Here is a 17,088-nt window from a genome sequence, read left to right as displayed (position 1 = left end):
CGGTTCGGTGAAGGAGGCGGGGTGGGGTGGAGGGGGCGTGTGGCAGACAGGTGTCTGAAAGGAAGAGCACCAGTCAGACCTCAGCGGACACTCACATCACACACTAACGGTCAGGATTCAATCAGCCGGGTCTTTTAAACACATTTTGTAGCCAGTTTTTTCAACCGGACGTAGAAACGACGTTTATCGTGTTTGTTTTTGGAGCGAAAAGACACTTTTGTGAATCCCCTCAGGACGACCAGGGCACTGCTGACTGTAACTGCTCGCTTGGACTGTGGTGACAGCAGCTCTTTTAATATGGATTGTTTGTGACTTTATAAACACACTCGTTTCTGCACATGCCTGGAAAACGGAATAACCCCCAACTAACGGATTAACGACTAATTAATTCGGATTCTCTACCTCGACACTATTGTTTCTGTTTTATTATTATTTTTTTATTATTGGCATTTTTTGGCCGATGTACTTTGTTTATAGTGAGGTCGACAGACATCCAAGAGACATTTGTTAGGACAAAAATCGAGGATGACTTCAGCGTTCAGCCGCTCCGGGATCCTGATCTTCTGCACTTTGTGTGAGTATTTAGTGTAAACTGAGTTTCTGAGGAGTCTCTCACTTGTTGCTCAAGCTTCTGCTCCGCTCAACACGTCCACAGCTGTCTGACCTTTCTGGAAGAACTGGTTATGATTATCAACTCACCTCCTGTGTGTGTGTGTGTGTGTGTGTGTGTGTGTGTGTGATTCTTGGTGACAGGTTGGCCCTCCCTAACACACACAGTGTGGGAAAGCAGTTGGTATTTAGGCCTAGGTGTGAATGTACATGTTGTTTTTATCTCTTAAGATGAACTATCACCATAGTTCCTTTTTGGTTTTCAAAATGTAGGTTTTTTTTGAGAAAGATGCAACAACACACATCCAGATCAGTGTGTGTGTGTGTGTGTGTGTGTGTAATTACACACTAATACAGAAATATGGACAGACAAAATTCTTCTTTTTGCATATATCCAGCTTAGACAGCCAGGATCAGCTATACAACAGCACCCCTGGAGCAGACAGGATTAAGGGCCTTGTTCAGGGACCCAACAGTGGAAGTTTAGCAGGCACATGTATTGAACCCAAAACCACTTGAACAATAACCACTGAGCTACCAGTGCCTTGCTCACTGCACCACACCTCTACACCTCTACACCTTCTACTTCTTTGTTAAAAGCTTTACTCTGAGTGTGTTTAAATGCAGACCTTTTTCGACTATTTCTCTTTCAACAGCACATTTAACACAGCACCCAAACTTCAAAAAGTACCCAAAAAGGCTCTGTATCTTATTTTCTCCCCCTCAGAGGTTCATTTATAACACCATCTCTAACGGCCCCAATTCATTCCTACACAACAAAATTCTGAACTGCTCTTAACCTCTTTTTTATTTGTGAATGAAACAGGCTGTTTTTGTCACTGTGCCTTTAAGACAAGATAAATCATCACTGATATCTCCTCAGGTCATCACCTTATATCTCTAAAATGGCAACTGTACAAGTTATTTTGGAGCGTTTTGGATTTCTATCATGAAAGTTGGACACAGTGGAAAAAAACAACAACTTAAAAATAAAATTATGAAAAAAAAAAACAAAAAAAAATGAAGATGCAAAGTGATGATTTATCAGGTTTAAAGAGCTTAATGAGAAATGAAAAAGAGCTCTGTTCTGATTGGCAGCCTGGCTGAAACACTAAAGTGTAAAGTTTCGTCACTAAGGGGCGGAGCCAAAATGTGAATTGCTAAGAAAGATATGCTGTCATCACTGTCAAAACAAAACCTTGTATCTCCAAAATAACAATGTTACAAAAGAAGCCAAAAACGCTCTTAACTCTCAGTTAAGTTAAACAAGAAAGGGTTTTATTCGTAAAGAGTTTGTAATTGTAATTTTATTTTTAGACACATATTTGTATTCTAATATCATCAAATGTGTAGTTAACATCCTAGCAAATATGTGGGTGTCTAATAGGTGCTGAAATGAAGATTGTACATAATTTCAACATTGACCTAATGGTGCTTTTTCACTAGGATGGAATTGCTGCACAGTAACTTAGCATTGTCCAATATACTTTTTTTCATCATTCAGATCATGAAAGTGATTCACAGTCAAGAGTTTTAGCCGCCTGTCACATGAGACTTGACTTGTTATGATGATGACTGTAATACTGTAATAAGGCCTGCTGCAGTGATTTTTTCACTACTCTAGGGTTTGCATAGATATTGTTGAAACTCCTGTACCTGTAATATTAACTAGGTGAAGTCTCTCTCTCTGTGTGTGTGTGTGTGTGTATGTGGGTGTGTTGTATGTTTGCCACCCAGAGGTAATTATGGTTGAGACACTGAACAACAAGTTAAGCAGCATATCTGGCCTTCATCCATTAAATCTCTGCTAGACGTTGGTTTTCCCTCCTCCCTGACTCCAGCTTGCTCACTCCCTTCTTCTGTTTTGCTTCTCGTGTTACTTTGGCATTGCTCTGTCTTTTTGTGTCCTGTCATGGAAAATGTGAAAATGCGTCACATAATTCTGTTGTTTTTTGGAGCTGGGTGATATGCTAAAAATGTTAAAATACAACATCTAAAGACATTTTCACAAGATACAATACATTTCACAATAATTTACCAGGTAGGCAAAATGCACCAGAAGTAGCAGCTTTTAAAGCAGTAGCAGTTAAATAGGATTAAATGCACTTAGTGCTCAAAAAGCATACTGTGTATCAACAAATACCTAAATTGATTACAAAATGATAAAATATTATATTGTCCACTTGTTTTTTTTTTGTTTGTTTGTTTGTTAAATCAGATGCAAAAATAAGTGACGCAAGTGCAGTTATTTAGGAAATTTGCTAACATCAGCTTGAGTTGTCTCACCAGCAGCAAATCTCTGTCAAAATGGGTTATTATAATATATTATAAAACCAGTTGACAGCTTTGCTAACACAGCAAAACACCTCAAATGCCAAATGCTAGGTTTCTTTTCATTTATGTAGAACAAAAAAAGAGCTTTTTGTCAATGTTTTTGTCAAATGTACTATATGTCCAAATGTTTTTGTACACCCTTCTAATAAATTCACAAGTTGCAACCATTGCTGACACAGATGTTCCAATGCACACAGAGCTTGTTTAGTCCTGGTAGAGACATATTGCCTATAGAATGAGCATTGAGGGGGCAGTGGAACTGGGTTCTCTTTATTGATGGTGCTCTATCCAATTCTTTTTGGGATGCGTTGGGCTGATGATATTGATTATCCAACATCCTGATCTGACTAACACTTTTATTGCTAAGTGCAATCAAATACTTACAGGAATGCCTCAAAATCTAGTAGAAAGGCTTCCCCATGAAGTGTAGAGACAGTTACTTCAACAAAAACAGGATCATCAACTATCCTTAATTTCAGAAGAAACCATGAATGGACAGGTGCCCAATACCTTTGTCTATATAGTCTAGCTAGTTGGGTTAGCATGTTTGAACACATACCTTTCAGCTGTCAAATAGCACCAAAACACTGCTCTCATCTGACACTTCTTTGAATTTCTTTGTTCTAAAATAGGCTGAAATAATGTCTGTGAAATAAAATCATTTCTTCAGTCATTTCACTTGCAAACAGAACAGTGAGTGATAAAGAAAGGAAAGAAAACTGACTGTATGTTCTCTCTACACAATTAAGAGAGAGACAGCAAGAGAAACAGTAAGACTACAAATACCATTGCAATCAGATGTACCTATACACCAAAAGCAAGAAGGCCAGCTCAGCATCTGTCTTAAGTCCGAGATTTACTCTGTTGTAGTCTCTTGCTCGGTCACACTTTTTTTCTTTCTCGCTTCCTCAGACAACTTCAATCTTTTCACAGCCTCAGCTAGCTTCTTCTTGAGGACATAGTGCAAAGTTACATAGTAGCAGCGCTACAGCCATGGGGTGGCAGTGAAAGAGACGCTATTCGCCCTGTTAAAGTCAGTGTACCATCACAAGGTTTTTAAGCTGTTATTAAGGTAGAAATGCTACATTATGTTGCTTTACAATATGTTGCTAATCAAATATAGGTTGGAAATGACAATAACTACACTTACATCCAAAACATGTGTCACAGCGTTACCTGATGTAGTATATGAAAATTATAATTGCAGTCAGACATTCTAAATGGAAACTGCTCAGACAACGCTGTATGGGCATTACCAAGCAAAAAATAAAAATAGTGAATTTCTAAAACAATATATATATATATATATATATATATATATATATATATATAAGAAAAAATGAAGAAAAAAAAATGTCCTTGTCTGTTGCTTATGGGGAAGTCTCAATTTGGACACTATGCACTACACTCTTACGAGAGCTAACGCCCTGGCTGTAAGACTTTTCTAATTTAAACAGCAATTTAAACTGACTACTGATAATGTTTCTTACGGCTGCTGCTCTGGATTTCACTGAATAAACACACTCTGGACAGACAACAGTGGCCTTTTGAAGGAGAAGTTACAAAAAATAGCAAGCTACGGTCCTCATTGTAGTGAGCATATATAAACCAACCATGTATTGTGTTGTTTGCAGTATTTTTAGGTGACACTAAAATAAAAAAAAAATGCCATTTCCAAAATGAATTTTATACAGTACAGGCCAAAAGTTTGGACACACCTTCTCATTCAATGCATTTTCTGTATTTTCATGACTATTTACATTGTAGATTCTCACTGAAGGCATCAAAACTATGAATAAACACATGTGGTGAAAAAGGTGAAATAACTGAAAACATGTTTTATATTCTAGTTTCATTAAAATAACCACCCTTTGCTCTGATTACTGCTTTGCACACTCTTGGCATTCTCTCAATGAGCTTCATGAGTAGTCACCTGAAATGGTTTTCAGGTGTGCCTTATCAGGGTTAATTAGTGGAATTTCTTGCTTTATCAATGGGCTTGGGACCATCAGTTGTGTTGTGCAGAAGTCAGGTTACTACACAGCCGACAGCCCTATTGGACAGCTGTTAAAATTCATATTATGGCAAGAACCAATCAGCTAACTAAAGAAAAACGAGTGGCCATCATTACTTTAAAAAATGAAGGTCAGTCAGTCTGGAAAATTGCAAAAACTTTAAATGTGTCCTCAAGTGGAGTCACAAAAACCATCAAGCGCTACAGCGAAACTGGCACACACGAGGACCGACCCAGGAAAGGAAGACCAAGAATCACCTCTGCTTCTCAGGACCAGTTCATCCGAGTCACCAGCCTCAGAAATCGCAAGTTAACAGCAGCTCACATCACAGACAAGTTGAATGCCACACAGAGTTCTAGCAGCAGACCCATCTCTAGAACAACTGTTAAGAGGAGATTTGAGATCTTTGGTTCCAACCGCCGTGTCTTTGTGAGACGCAGAAAAGGTGAACGGATGGATTCCACATGCCTGGTTTCCACTGTGAAGCATGGAGGAGGAGCTGTGATGGTGTGGGGGTGTTCTGCTGGTGACACTGTTGGGGATTTATTCAAAATTGAAGGCACACTAAACCAGCATGGCTACCACAGCATCCTGCAGCGACATGCCATCCCATCTGGTTTGCGTTTAGTTGGACCATCATTTATTTTTCAACAGGACAATGACCCCAAACACACCTCCAGGCTGTGTAAGGGCTATTTTACCAAGAAGGAGCAAAGGGTGGCTATTTTGAAGAAACTAGAATATAAAACATGTTTTCAGTTATTTCACCTTTTTTTGTTAAGTACATAACTCCACATGTGTTCATTCATAGTTTTGATGCCTTTAGTGAGAATCTACAATGTAAATAGTCATGAAAATACAGAAAACACATTGAATGAGAAGGTGTGTCCAAACTTTTGGCCTGTACTGTAAGTTACATGTAAGTTACTAATACATAATTCTGGTATTAGGAGTACATTACATCTTGTTTCGTTTTCCAGTGTGAACATGTTACCTGCACTGAAAATGGCTGATGCGCTATGAAAGTCTGTTCTGTACTCTTTTTTGCTTCAGTCAACCATGGTATTCCAAGACTAGGGTTGGCATAATGGCATAATGATGCATTGAGAAGTTGATGATCAGATGATGAAAAAATAATAATGTTGTACACAATTAATAGTCTTTCTGTCTATCTATCTCTTTCTCTTTCTCCCAGTGGTCTCTGTAAGTTGTGGGGTGCTTGTGGAGCCCTCATCGCCAAATGTGTTTGCAGTATCAGAAGGAGAGACGCGTCTGCCCTGTCAATTTGCACCATCAGATAATGATAAAGTAGTTCAAATCACATGGAGTAAGGAAAAGGCGGATGGATCCAAAGAGCAGATTATAGCTGCTCATTATTTGGCTGGACAACAAGGTAAAATGTATCTATACTGTTAACATATTAAAGCATTTAGTTGGTGGTAAAATCCTTGTAACACACATTGGTGGGGGATAGTGGTTTTATGAAACAACATAAAATGTTAACATAAATAATATTTTAATATTTGATAGGAGTTTTTTTATTGTATATATTTTGTTTTTTTATTATTATTAAAAGTTTTTATTTACAGACTTCAGAGTTTTTTTTAAACATTTGTCACAGAACAGAGGTAACTCTTACAAAACATTTCCTGTATGTATATGGCTCATAAATATTAGCCATATTAGCAGTATCACTGATTAGCAGTATCACCCTCAGTGCATTTGGAAGCTCAGTGTTGTGCTAGAGTGCTCACAGTAACTGTGTATTATACTCTATCCTTTACTACTGCACTACTGCACTGCAGATTCACACAAAACCCTTGTATCTCCATAATAGCAACTTTACACATGAAGCAAAAGCCTTCTATTATATGATCTTTACAGAAGCATTCATCGCCATCACTGAGTGTTTTTATATACAAATCTGTATTGTTGGTAATTGGGGAAAACAAAACTTGAAAATTGTATTTTTGTTTAATTGCTAAGCAAAAGCATTCACAGTTTGAATGGTTTAAAGGCTGTTAAAGGGTATACTTTTTTGTCACTAGCAGGATCTTTCTCAAAATTTTCGTTTATGTCTCTCCTTCTCAGAATTTCCTGATTATGAAGGACGCGTACGATTCGAGAGCAGTGACCCTGCAGTGAACTCTGCTCTGATTATCATGAATACAAGGATTGCTGATGAGGGCAAATACATCTGTACCATTGCCACCTTCCCCAGTGGAACTGTTGAGGCTGAGCTGTTTCTCACTGTGTGGAGTAAGTGTGCACATAAAAACTCAACACAGCTCTTCACTCAATGGTGTGTTGGCTACATATTAAAGTCATTGTTTGGCCCAAACTCAAATGTATACAGTTGTTCTTTTACCCTAAATGTACTCAAACAGCCCCTGAGAGATGTTTGGTGTCTAAATTTAACTTATTTAATAAATGCCAATTATCAAACATTTGTTTCAGACTGTGTAAAGCTGTATTCTGAAATTGACTTAATCGTGCATATTGTATGATCTCATATGGTTCTTTATAAAATGAGCAAAAATGCATTGCATAGCTGAAACGGTAGTAGAAACAATGTTGTCTGTACATTTGGTTGACAGATTTTGAGTAAGTTGACTGACTTTGTAAGTTGATTCTTGGAGTAAACTATCACTACATGATGATTTTCATCATATGGGAAATGAGGCAGGATATCTCTCTTTCTCCACATTCATAAGTCATTCATAAGTGATTCACAGATTAGCATGGCTGAGCAGAGTATGTATTTTCTTCTGACACTCATGAGCATACATGATCTAGATTATGAGCTAGTTAGATATAGCTAAAGCATATGTCAAGCCCTAATCTAGATGGACGAAGTGAAAATCAAAATAAAGTAACTCAAATTTAAAATAAGAAATTAGCCCATGCCTAATGGGTATAACCCCCACTGTTTAGATAGATAGATAGATAGATAGATAGATAGATAGATAGATAGAGAGAGAGATAGATAGATAGATAGATCACTTTATTTATCCCACAGGGAAAGTCAGTTTGTACAGCAGCAAAATCAAACAACAGAGCAGCATAATAAAGGCACTTAAGACAGTTAATCCAATAGATGCAATAAAAGCAGGATAAACTAATTTTCATGCTTTTAATTTAATAAAAAACATACAGTAAATGAGCAGGTGACCCAATACTTTTGTTCATATATTGTATAAATTGTTAGTTTAAAATAAAATAAATTAATGCAGGGACGGAACTTGCCTATACTATACTATACACTATACTAATACTGGGTAGGACCTCCCTTTGCTGGACATTCTCTGTTGATGTCTCTTGTTTCTGTCTGCAGAGCTGCCTCTTCACTGGATGTTTTTTCTGTATTGCATTATTCTGAATAAACGCTAGAGGCTGAAAACCCTTGAAGAGGAAAAGCGTATGCTGAAGATCAGCATCTCTTAAAAATGACAGAAAAAAATCAGGAACAGAACTTGTTCTGTTGTGTAAATGTGGGAAGCTAATTATTATTGAGGGCCAAAATATGGAGTTCTCGGGCATCAAGCCTATATCTGGAGCAGTATCAATATCAAAATTCTGCTATTGGGACAAGTCTAATCCTTACTAATACGTAGTCATTAGTTTTGTGTTTAACATTGTTTCCGGTCTTTTCATGACACACTAACAATTGTACAAATGTATTACTGCCACACTTTCCACTAAATTAAACAAGGTCAACATATACAGATTCCGTTACCTAAGCATTTCCAGTTAAGTCAAATAAACCATTGAACCTTTTCTGCAGTTTCTGAAGTGTACTAAACATCATAACTCCTGTGTTTACTCTTACTTTAGTCTCCCCCCTTTCCACTTTGGAGTCCTTTACACTAGTGGAGGGTCAGGAGTTCCGGCCGGCTGCTGCATGTCGCTCAATGGCGAAACCACGGGCGGGTATGTCTTGGGACACGGACCTTCCAGGCCAGAGCCAGAACCGCAGTTTGGAGAATGGAGTCTCCCTCGTCCAGTTTTCGTTGCACCCCCTGCGCAGCATGAATGGCCGCAAGCTGGACTGTCTGGTCTGGCACCCGACTCTAAAAAGCCCCCGGAGGCACAGCAGTCAGCTTGTCGTACACTGTGAGTTTGACATGGTCACATTTTTTGTTTGGGAACTCATGTTACAATGAAAAACACTTAAGATGCCAGAAAGGAAAATGTTTGTAATAGAGATGTGGTTCTAATCATGTAAAGGTTCTTCACACGAACATTCGTATTACAAACTTATTTCTTGAGGCATCACTCAAAGAACCACTGAAGCACCTTTTATGTGTAAGAATGTATGGGTTTAGATGTGATGGAATTATGACTGGTGTAATCAAGCAGTTAGTGAAGGTTATTTGATCATGGAGCACACCAGGTACAATCCATTCCTAACGTCACAGCTTGTTACAGCAAGTGAAAGAAAATCATCCTTCATATTATTCACATCTGCTTAGTGACCTCTGTGAACCTCTCTGTGGTTTGCAGCACCTGTTTTTAGTCTGGCTTGGTAGAATGACTACCTGGTTTCAGCCTGAGTCATTGTCTTGACATCTTAAGTTCTGAGAATTTGGCTATGGAGAGTTTGGGTGTGTGTGTGATGTGGCTAAATGTTTTGCTCTTGTTCATAAACAACCCATGCTGAGAAATTCTTAAGCAGCATTATTAATGGGATGGTAAGATTAGCACTGTGTGACATCATACTATTACTAATGATTATTGTATTATTAGTGCTTATATTCATTTAATGTTATTAGCATTGCAACAGCGAATCTAAAGCCTATCAGTTGGTAAACGTGTAATTAATCAAACCTTCGGGTTATACACTGGTGGAAATGTAACCTTTTAAGGGCCGCACCTACTGAAGTTGGTATTTAAAGACATATTCTGTGTGTCGTTTAGACCCTCCGGATGCAGCGATCATAGGTTATGATGAGAACTGGTACGTGGGACGGGAGGATGCGACACTACAGTGCGATGGCACAGGAAACCCAAAACCAGAGAATTTCACCTGGACCAGGTAAATGAGCACCTAACCGTCACTCAGTTGTCTGCCCTCTGTTAATCGATATGTATTTTTATGTACATATATTTTAATGCAGATACATAAACATTTATAAAATGTAAAAAATGTATGTACAGAGAAATGTTAACATTATATCTATTAAATTACGAATGCAGTAAATTAAATAAAATGCAGGTATTTTTATTGCAGTAGTCCAGCAACTCCTAAACATGCTTTTCTGGAGTTTAAGAAATACAGTCAGTACAATCAGTGGTACAGATACATCAACAGTAGTAAGCTGTATGTGTCCTGTTCTACTCCCATAACTCATGGCTTGCTTTCATGGTAATCATAGTTCTTCTTTATCTCACTCTATGTTTACATTCAGTTTACATTCTGCACTTGTAAAAAAAACTTTTTCTGTTTTGATGTCAAGACACAAAAGGTGGCTATATGATAAGCAATATTTTTATATTGAACATTTTCCTGCCTTTTTTGGTGTATGTATGTAAGAATCATCAACCTACATGTCAGAGAAAACATTCACATTTTCCAGTGCTGTTTTTTTGTCTGGCTCTTTGCTACCATGGCCACTTTCTGCGTTTCTGTTTGTTTCTTTCCCTGCATGCCACAATAATCCAGTCTCAAGGTGTGGTATGTGAGTGATTCAATCAGCTAAATTCATTAACACACCCTCTCTGATTTTCTTGTTTATTAGACAGAATGTCCCTTTAGCTCTAGCCTCCTTGATTGTCACACAAAAACCCTGTATCTCCATTATTGCAGATTTTCACTTTTTGACGTTATTTGAATCTGGAAGTTGTTCTGTACATTGTGTTAAATTACATGATGAATGGACCAATAGAAATGCTCCTGAATGACTTTTTACATTGACTTCCATTAAGTTAGGAAGGTTTTCTCCTTTTCCTGTAAAGTTGCCATTTTGGTTTTTGCGTGACAGTGAAGATATATTGTGTTACAGGTATGATTTGTGTTGTAATTATGTTGCAAATAAGTCGCAGTGTTTCATTTCATTAGTCATGCGCACACACCTAATTTTCGGATTGTCTATAGGAGTGACTCAAAGTTGTACGCACGCAAATTCAAGCAGTCAGCCACTCGCTCCTTGAGTTTTTGTCTTACACACACACACATTTTGATGAGGGCCCTGAAGTTGCAGAACCTGTTCTGTCTCTTCCGTGGAAATGCAAAGCAAGTGAAGTAACTGTGTCCTGGTATCGTGTTGCAGCTTGTGCAAAAACCGTCAGCAAGCGCACTTTCACACGAAGGAGGGAGGGAGGGCAGGAGGGGGAGAACTAGGGAGGAGCGGATGATGATTTTGGGATGAGTGTACATGGTTTTGGAAGAGGTTAAATGTGGGGATAGGCAATTTGATGATATGCTATCATTATCATGATACATGATGTCACAGTGCACAGAAAAGATACAGACAGTGTATACCTGGATATAGCAAAACAGACATGGCCCAGTTCTGGCTCATGCTTATACTTTTATCCATCCCACTTACCACCATGTAATGATTGCAGTGACTTTGAAAAAGTGACCAAAAAACAGAAATGCCAAACATCTTTCGTTGTAGCTTGCATGTGGGCTGCACATGGCCCAGAGCTCAAATACCATGGCTCAGTTTAGTGCTGGCCAAGAGTATTCTTTTTATTGCCATAACTGACCTGAAAGTAGTGTAACTGGTCTGTATTTGGCCTAATGCTAATTAAACAGTTGGTCTTCCGTAACATTCACAACTTTAAATTTAATGAAAATAAACTTGCTTATGAGAATGCAAAGCTGAAAATGATACATTTTGATGATACACCGTGGATACAGAATTTGGCAAAAAGAAGGACGTGTTTCTCTGCTCCATTTTTTGGGTCAGCCCTTATGAGGTTGCAGCAGTGTAAATGACATACTCCAATAATTGTCCCCATGTGCTATGGCAGCTAATTTCCTGTTGTTGTTTTTTTTTTTTCGTCTTCTGTTGTTTAATGGGAGACGGTAGCTTAACTTCCTGTAGTTGGTCCCAAAGTCCAAACCATCCAAACCATAAAGGGTTTTTCACACATGTATCACTTTGACAAAAATGGTTCTTAATGAAACCAAAAGTGATTCTTTTATTACTTTATAGCGCCTTTATTGTGAGTGTAGTTGCAAAACCGGCATAGTACCAATTACCTGATTGGATGTCAACCCATCATGGAATTATCTGATTTTAATTGATTATTTTTCCAGGTATTTTATATACATTTTAATGTGACCATAATGTGACCATTCCTACTTGTTCGCAAACTTCAGAAGCAGTATTGTGATACCTACTGACAAATCTTATGATGTTATGATATGATATTATTGCCAGTACTCAGTTGGGAGAGAAAGGATAGCTGCAGTGCATTACATGAAAGATATTTGACTGCATTTGTTTGCATAGTGATGTTTCTGTAGATGGACACGTAAAAGCAACCAGCAATGAAACATGTTGCTGGTTGAGTCTGATGGAACAGGACAGGTTGTTTACTGTCACTATGCAAACTCGTGTGTGTGTCATGAAAAATAGGTTCTATTCACTTCTATTTTCTCAAATGTTACAGCTGCTGGGAATGCATAAAAACACTGTAAATACAAGACTGTTTTGAATTATTTATTCCTGCAAATTCCACTTATTAACTATTTAAAATATAAGTGGACCACCAGGTCACCATACTTACAAAACAAGCAACCACACTTCTGCTCAAATACATGATGTAACAGAATAACAAGTGATTTTACATCAGTGGCTTCAGTCATAACCTGTGTGCTGCACCACCATCAATTTTCCTGTTTAGAGGAATTAAAGTTAAGCACAGAACAATCTCTTCTTACTCCACAGGAAAGACGGAGATTTACCAGAGGGTGTAACCGTGGAAAAGGGGGTTCTGCGATTTAACAGGCCTCTCAGCCTAACAGACAAAGGAGTGTACGAATGCATGGCCACCAATGTGGCAGGGTCAGGGAAATCTGACCTGAACGTCACTGTAACAGGTATGTATGTGTGTTGTTATGTTTTACATTTCTGTTGCTTCTACAGATCTTTTCATGTTTAAGAAAGTAAATAAATGTCACTGGCTACAACACAAGCATAAAGCATGAGCAATCCACCCTATCCAAATGTGTTCTTTTCATTATAGCCTGCACGTTTTCTGTTTTGTTTCTAAAATGCATCAGGCTTGTTTATATGAAACTTTTTGAAAATGAGGAATTTTGTGGTGAGAACTTCTTCCATGAAGTACATATGAACATATGAACAAACCATGGCTCTAGCAAGCTAACTGATCTGAGGCTAATCTCAGACCCTGGTAAAAGTTTTCTGAGGGCTCAGAGCTTTAGGTTGCTAAATATTTTACATGGTGCTCTTTTTTTAAACTAAAATGTATAAATAAGCTTTAAATGTCCTTTAAATATTTCCACTGTTTATTTGTATTGTTTGGAGATCAGTTCATCTTCTACTCACTTAAATATTCAGTGTTTTGGTTTAGTGTACTCACATGTCTTTAATTTTATGACACAATGGCCTGCATGTTTTTAATGATTGCTCTTACACAAGAAAAATTAACCAAAAGACTGGCTGGTGCTTTGGCACCAGTATGGCAGTATGTTAATTTAAACAAATCAGTGATCTGTGCTGTGGTTCTTTTGAGCCAATTCACATATTCAACTGCATTGTAGCCTACCATCTATTCTGACCGTTCTATTCAGTGTTTACACCTATTCTATTGGCCAGGACCTTTAAATTTAATATTTTTGTTTCATAACTTAACCTCAAAAAAGTATATCACATTATAACATAATAATAAAAACAAACCTTTGAATTTGTCTTCCTCTGTTAATGTGTTAATGTGTACATTCTGTCTTCAGAGACTGACTGTAAAATTAGTGACTTGTATGTATAATGTATAATATAACAATGTTATATAATCTAAAATATATTGCTACTCACTAGATTTCACTGAAAAAACATACTGAATTTCACTGATTTTGTATGTATATCAAGAGCCCTTAACTTCAGTCTGTTTTGTTTTAGGTTCTGTGGTTCAGAGATTTTGACAAGCTTGTCATTGGTGACCCCTAGTGTATATACTGTGTCATGCAGATACACAATGCATAAACTTACTTTATAAAATGACTGGGTAGTCAAGATGAATGGCATTATGACTATTTATGTATGTTATTATGACTATTTATGTGTTTTTTTTGTGTGCCAACAGAGGAACCTCAGAAACGGACATCATTTGACAACCTCTTGTTGATCATCATAGGATGTGTGGCCGTAGCAGCGGTGTTCATTCTAGTGGCTGTGGTTGTAACAGTAAACAGACACTACAAGAGAAAAAACCAACAGCTGACCATAGAGCTGAATGAAAAAAGGTAAGTTTTTAGGACATAGTCATTTTTACTTATTGATTGTAATCTTGACACTGGTTATGTTGACCAGAATTCCTAATTCCAACACACATTCCTAATTCTAAACCACATTTCAAGTTCAAATCTAGGTTCCACATTCTGACCCATGTTCCTACTCCTAACCCATTTCTAATTCTAACCCATATTGCAGATGCTAACTGAATGAGTGTGAATGAGCCTAACCCAAATTCCTGATTCTTTGACATTCCTACTCAATTGACATTCCTACTCCCACCTCCTAATCCAAGCTCTAAATAGAAAAAAAAATGCCACTCACATTCATAATTGTAGTCCATTTTACACATTCTAATTTACATTCCTAATTCTAACCCATATTCCAAGTCTTATTTCCAAATTCATGATTCTAAACTACTTTCAGTATATCCAATATTTCTACTTACCGTTTGTATTCCTAACTGATATTTGAATTACTACCCCTTGATTACAAACTTAATATTGCACATTCTATCTCACATTCCTGGTTCTGACCAACAATCCTAATTCTAATCCACATTTTATATTCTATATCACATCCCTAATTCTTATCCACATTTCACTTCTATATCACATTCTCAATTCTGACCAACAATCCAAATTCTAATCCACATTTTACATTCTATATCACACCCCTAATTCTGAATAACAATCCTAATTATTATACACATTTCACATTATAACTCACATTCCTAATTCTAACAGGTATTCCAAATATGTTAGCAGTCATCGACTTTGAAAATTTGACTGTATCATTAATAAAAGTGTTTTAAGTTGTCACTTTCTCCCTGTTTTTTAGGGAAGAAATCAGCACTCTATCCAGACAGGCCTCAATCAGGAGAGTAGGCTCAGTTAACACAGATAGCAAATATCAGGTACAAACACATACACTCAATGTATAACTGTTATATATGATGTATTAAAGTTTAATTGTGTATTTATTGTATATCCTTTTCCATTTTGTCTTGTCAGATTGATGAGACAATGCCCCTAAGAGTTGAAGGAACATTACGTACCAGTCTCAGTTCATTGGTATTTAATTTATTATCTCTTTTATGATATATTTTTTCCTTTTTGATTTGGCTTCATTTGATTTCTTCCTTTTCCACTCACTGTCTTTCACATGCAACAGGACCACCCTCGTTCTAGGGACAGCCGTTCCACTCTAGGAGGGGCTCTGGACACCTTGGGTCGCCCGGTCATTTACAACACATCTAGACGAGGTCGGGAGCGGGCGATGGAAAGAGAGAGAGAAGGGGACAGAGAGTTCTCTCGGCTGAAAGTGGAGGCTTTTGTGAAGAACAGCAATTTGTCATTGGTGCATTCGGTATGTACACTAAAATATTGCACAGCTTTATGAGCTGCGACTGTGTCAGTGTAACTCCATATTCATACATTACTTCTGCTTTCAACTCATATACTATAAGTTTGGAATAATGTTTTAATAATACACAACCAGATCGGTTGTATGAACTGAATTCGTTATGCTAGCCCTCTGCAATTTTATAGAGAGTTGTAATAATGTTCATATTTGGAATTCCTTATATAAGCTATGATTGAGATAAATATACTGATAAAAATTATAATTAAAATGTATAATTTACAGTATATATTCATCTAAAATTCTTGAAACATTGCCTGAAACATCTTTAAACAACATTTCTTAGTCTAGCAATATTTAAACTATTGTATGCAATATTGTATATAAAATAATTGGTGATTCTTGTCTGTATTATGTTATTAATGCATGTTTATACAGATTATTCAATACTGTTCTTTTTTACAGTTTTTTTTTATTATATGTCTTATCTCTTTTTCCATTTTAGGAAAGCCACTTTCTCCCTCCTCTTCAGCCTTCTCTCTACCCACTGGATCAGACTGCTGAACATGTCAGGTCTCGAAATGGCAGTGCCATTCTACCAGCAGAGGGCAGACCACTGTCAGGAGGGGGCAGCCGAACAGGCAGCCGAACAGGCAGCCGAACAGGTAGCCGAGCAGGCAGCAGGGGGCACCATTCTCCCTTAAGTTCTTCCAACTACCCGACACTCACTGATGAGGAAGAGGCTGAACTGAGTCCAGTTAATGAAGGTTCAGGGGTCCTGAGGGGACCTCTAGAAGTGGATGGCCTGGAGAACGGGGGCAGTGAGACAGCGAGCTCTCAAATATCAGATGCCATGTCCAATCACTTTGAGCACACAAACGGCACACTATGGCCCAAGTCAAAACCCAACAACATCCTGCTAACTCCAGGGACCACCCGGTTACTCCCTGCCCACAACAGTATAATCCATCATCAGCCTCAGATAGTGTAGAAACTCCCAACCTGCAGCTCAGTGCTTTGCACTGGGCACTATCACCGATCCACAGAAGAATGGAAATCAAATTTTGGGATACTCTAACCTTAATAGTAAAACTGGAGCTTCTGCAAGTGGACAAAGCCACAGACTCATATGGCCTGCCCCAAGTCTGCATTTTGATGATATCAGTGTGTGGATGTGTTTTTTTTTAAAGGAGCTATTTTACTTACCTGTAGCTGCTCAGTCTAGATTACAAGAAAGATGCAGCTCAATTGAGCAACCTGTGAGCCAGCAACCATAAGGTTATGGGTTCAAATCTCAAGACTGAGTATTCCTGGGTGTGGCCTTGGGCAAGAGACTTAACCCA

The 17,088-nt window shown here is 37.8% G+C and overlaps 1 protein-coding gene across 1 annotated transcript; it reads left to right on the top strand.

Annotated features, from left to right (window-relative positions):
• The first annotated feature begins 525 nt into the window (after nt 1-525).
• On the top strand, nt 526-16,736 carry nectin4a (nectin cell adhesion molecule 4a). Its single transcript, XM_072686856.1, has 11 exons — nt 526-574; nt 6,154-6,351; nt 7,050-7,217; nt 8,793-9,071; nt 9,876-9,993; nt 12,860-13,011; nt 14,235-14,394; nt 15,224-15,299; nt 15,397-15,456; nt 15,557-15,751; nt 16,251-16,736. Exons 1-11 carry the CDS (start codon nt 526-528, stop codon nt 16,734-16,736), a joined length of 1,941 nt encoding a protein of 646 aa, XP_072542957.1.
• Nucleotides 16,737-17,088: the final 352 nt, after the last annotated feature.

This window comes from Salminus brasiliensis, chromosome 9 (assembly GCF_030463535.1).
Source record: "Salminus brasiliensis chromosome 9, fSalBra1.hap2, whole genome shotgun sequence".
Classification (NCBI taxonomy): domain Eukaryota; kingdom Metazoa; phylum Chordata; class Actinopteri; order Characiformes; family Bryconidae; genus Salminus; species Salminus brasiliensis.
This window is presented reverse-complemented; position numbering and strand designations above follow the sequence as displayed.

Excerpts from the sequence above, each read along its gene's own strand:
- nectin4a (XM_072686856.1), top strand. The coding sequence starts at position 526 with ATGACTTCAGCGTTCAGCCGCTCCGGGATCCTGATCTTCTGCACTTTG. Across the intron at positions 6,352-7,049 it reads TTATTTGGCTGGACAACAAG|AATTTCCTGATTATGAAGGA; the intron begins GTAAAATGTATC and ends TCTCCTTCTCAG. Across the intron at positions 9,072-9,875 it reads CAGTCAGCTTGTCGTACACT|ACCCTCCGGATGCAGCGATC; the intron begins GTGAGTTTGACA and ends TGTGTCGTTTAG.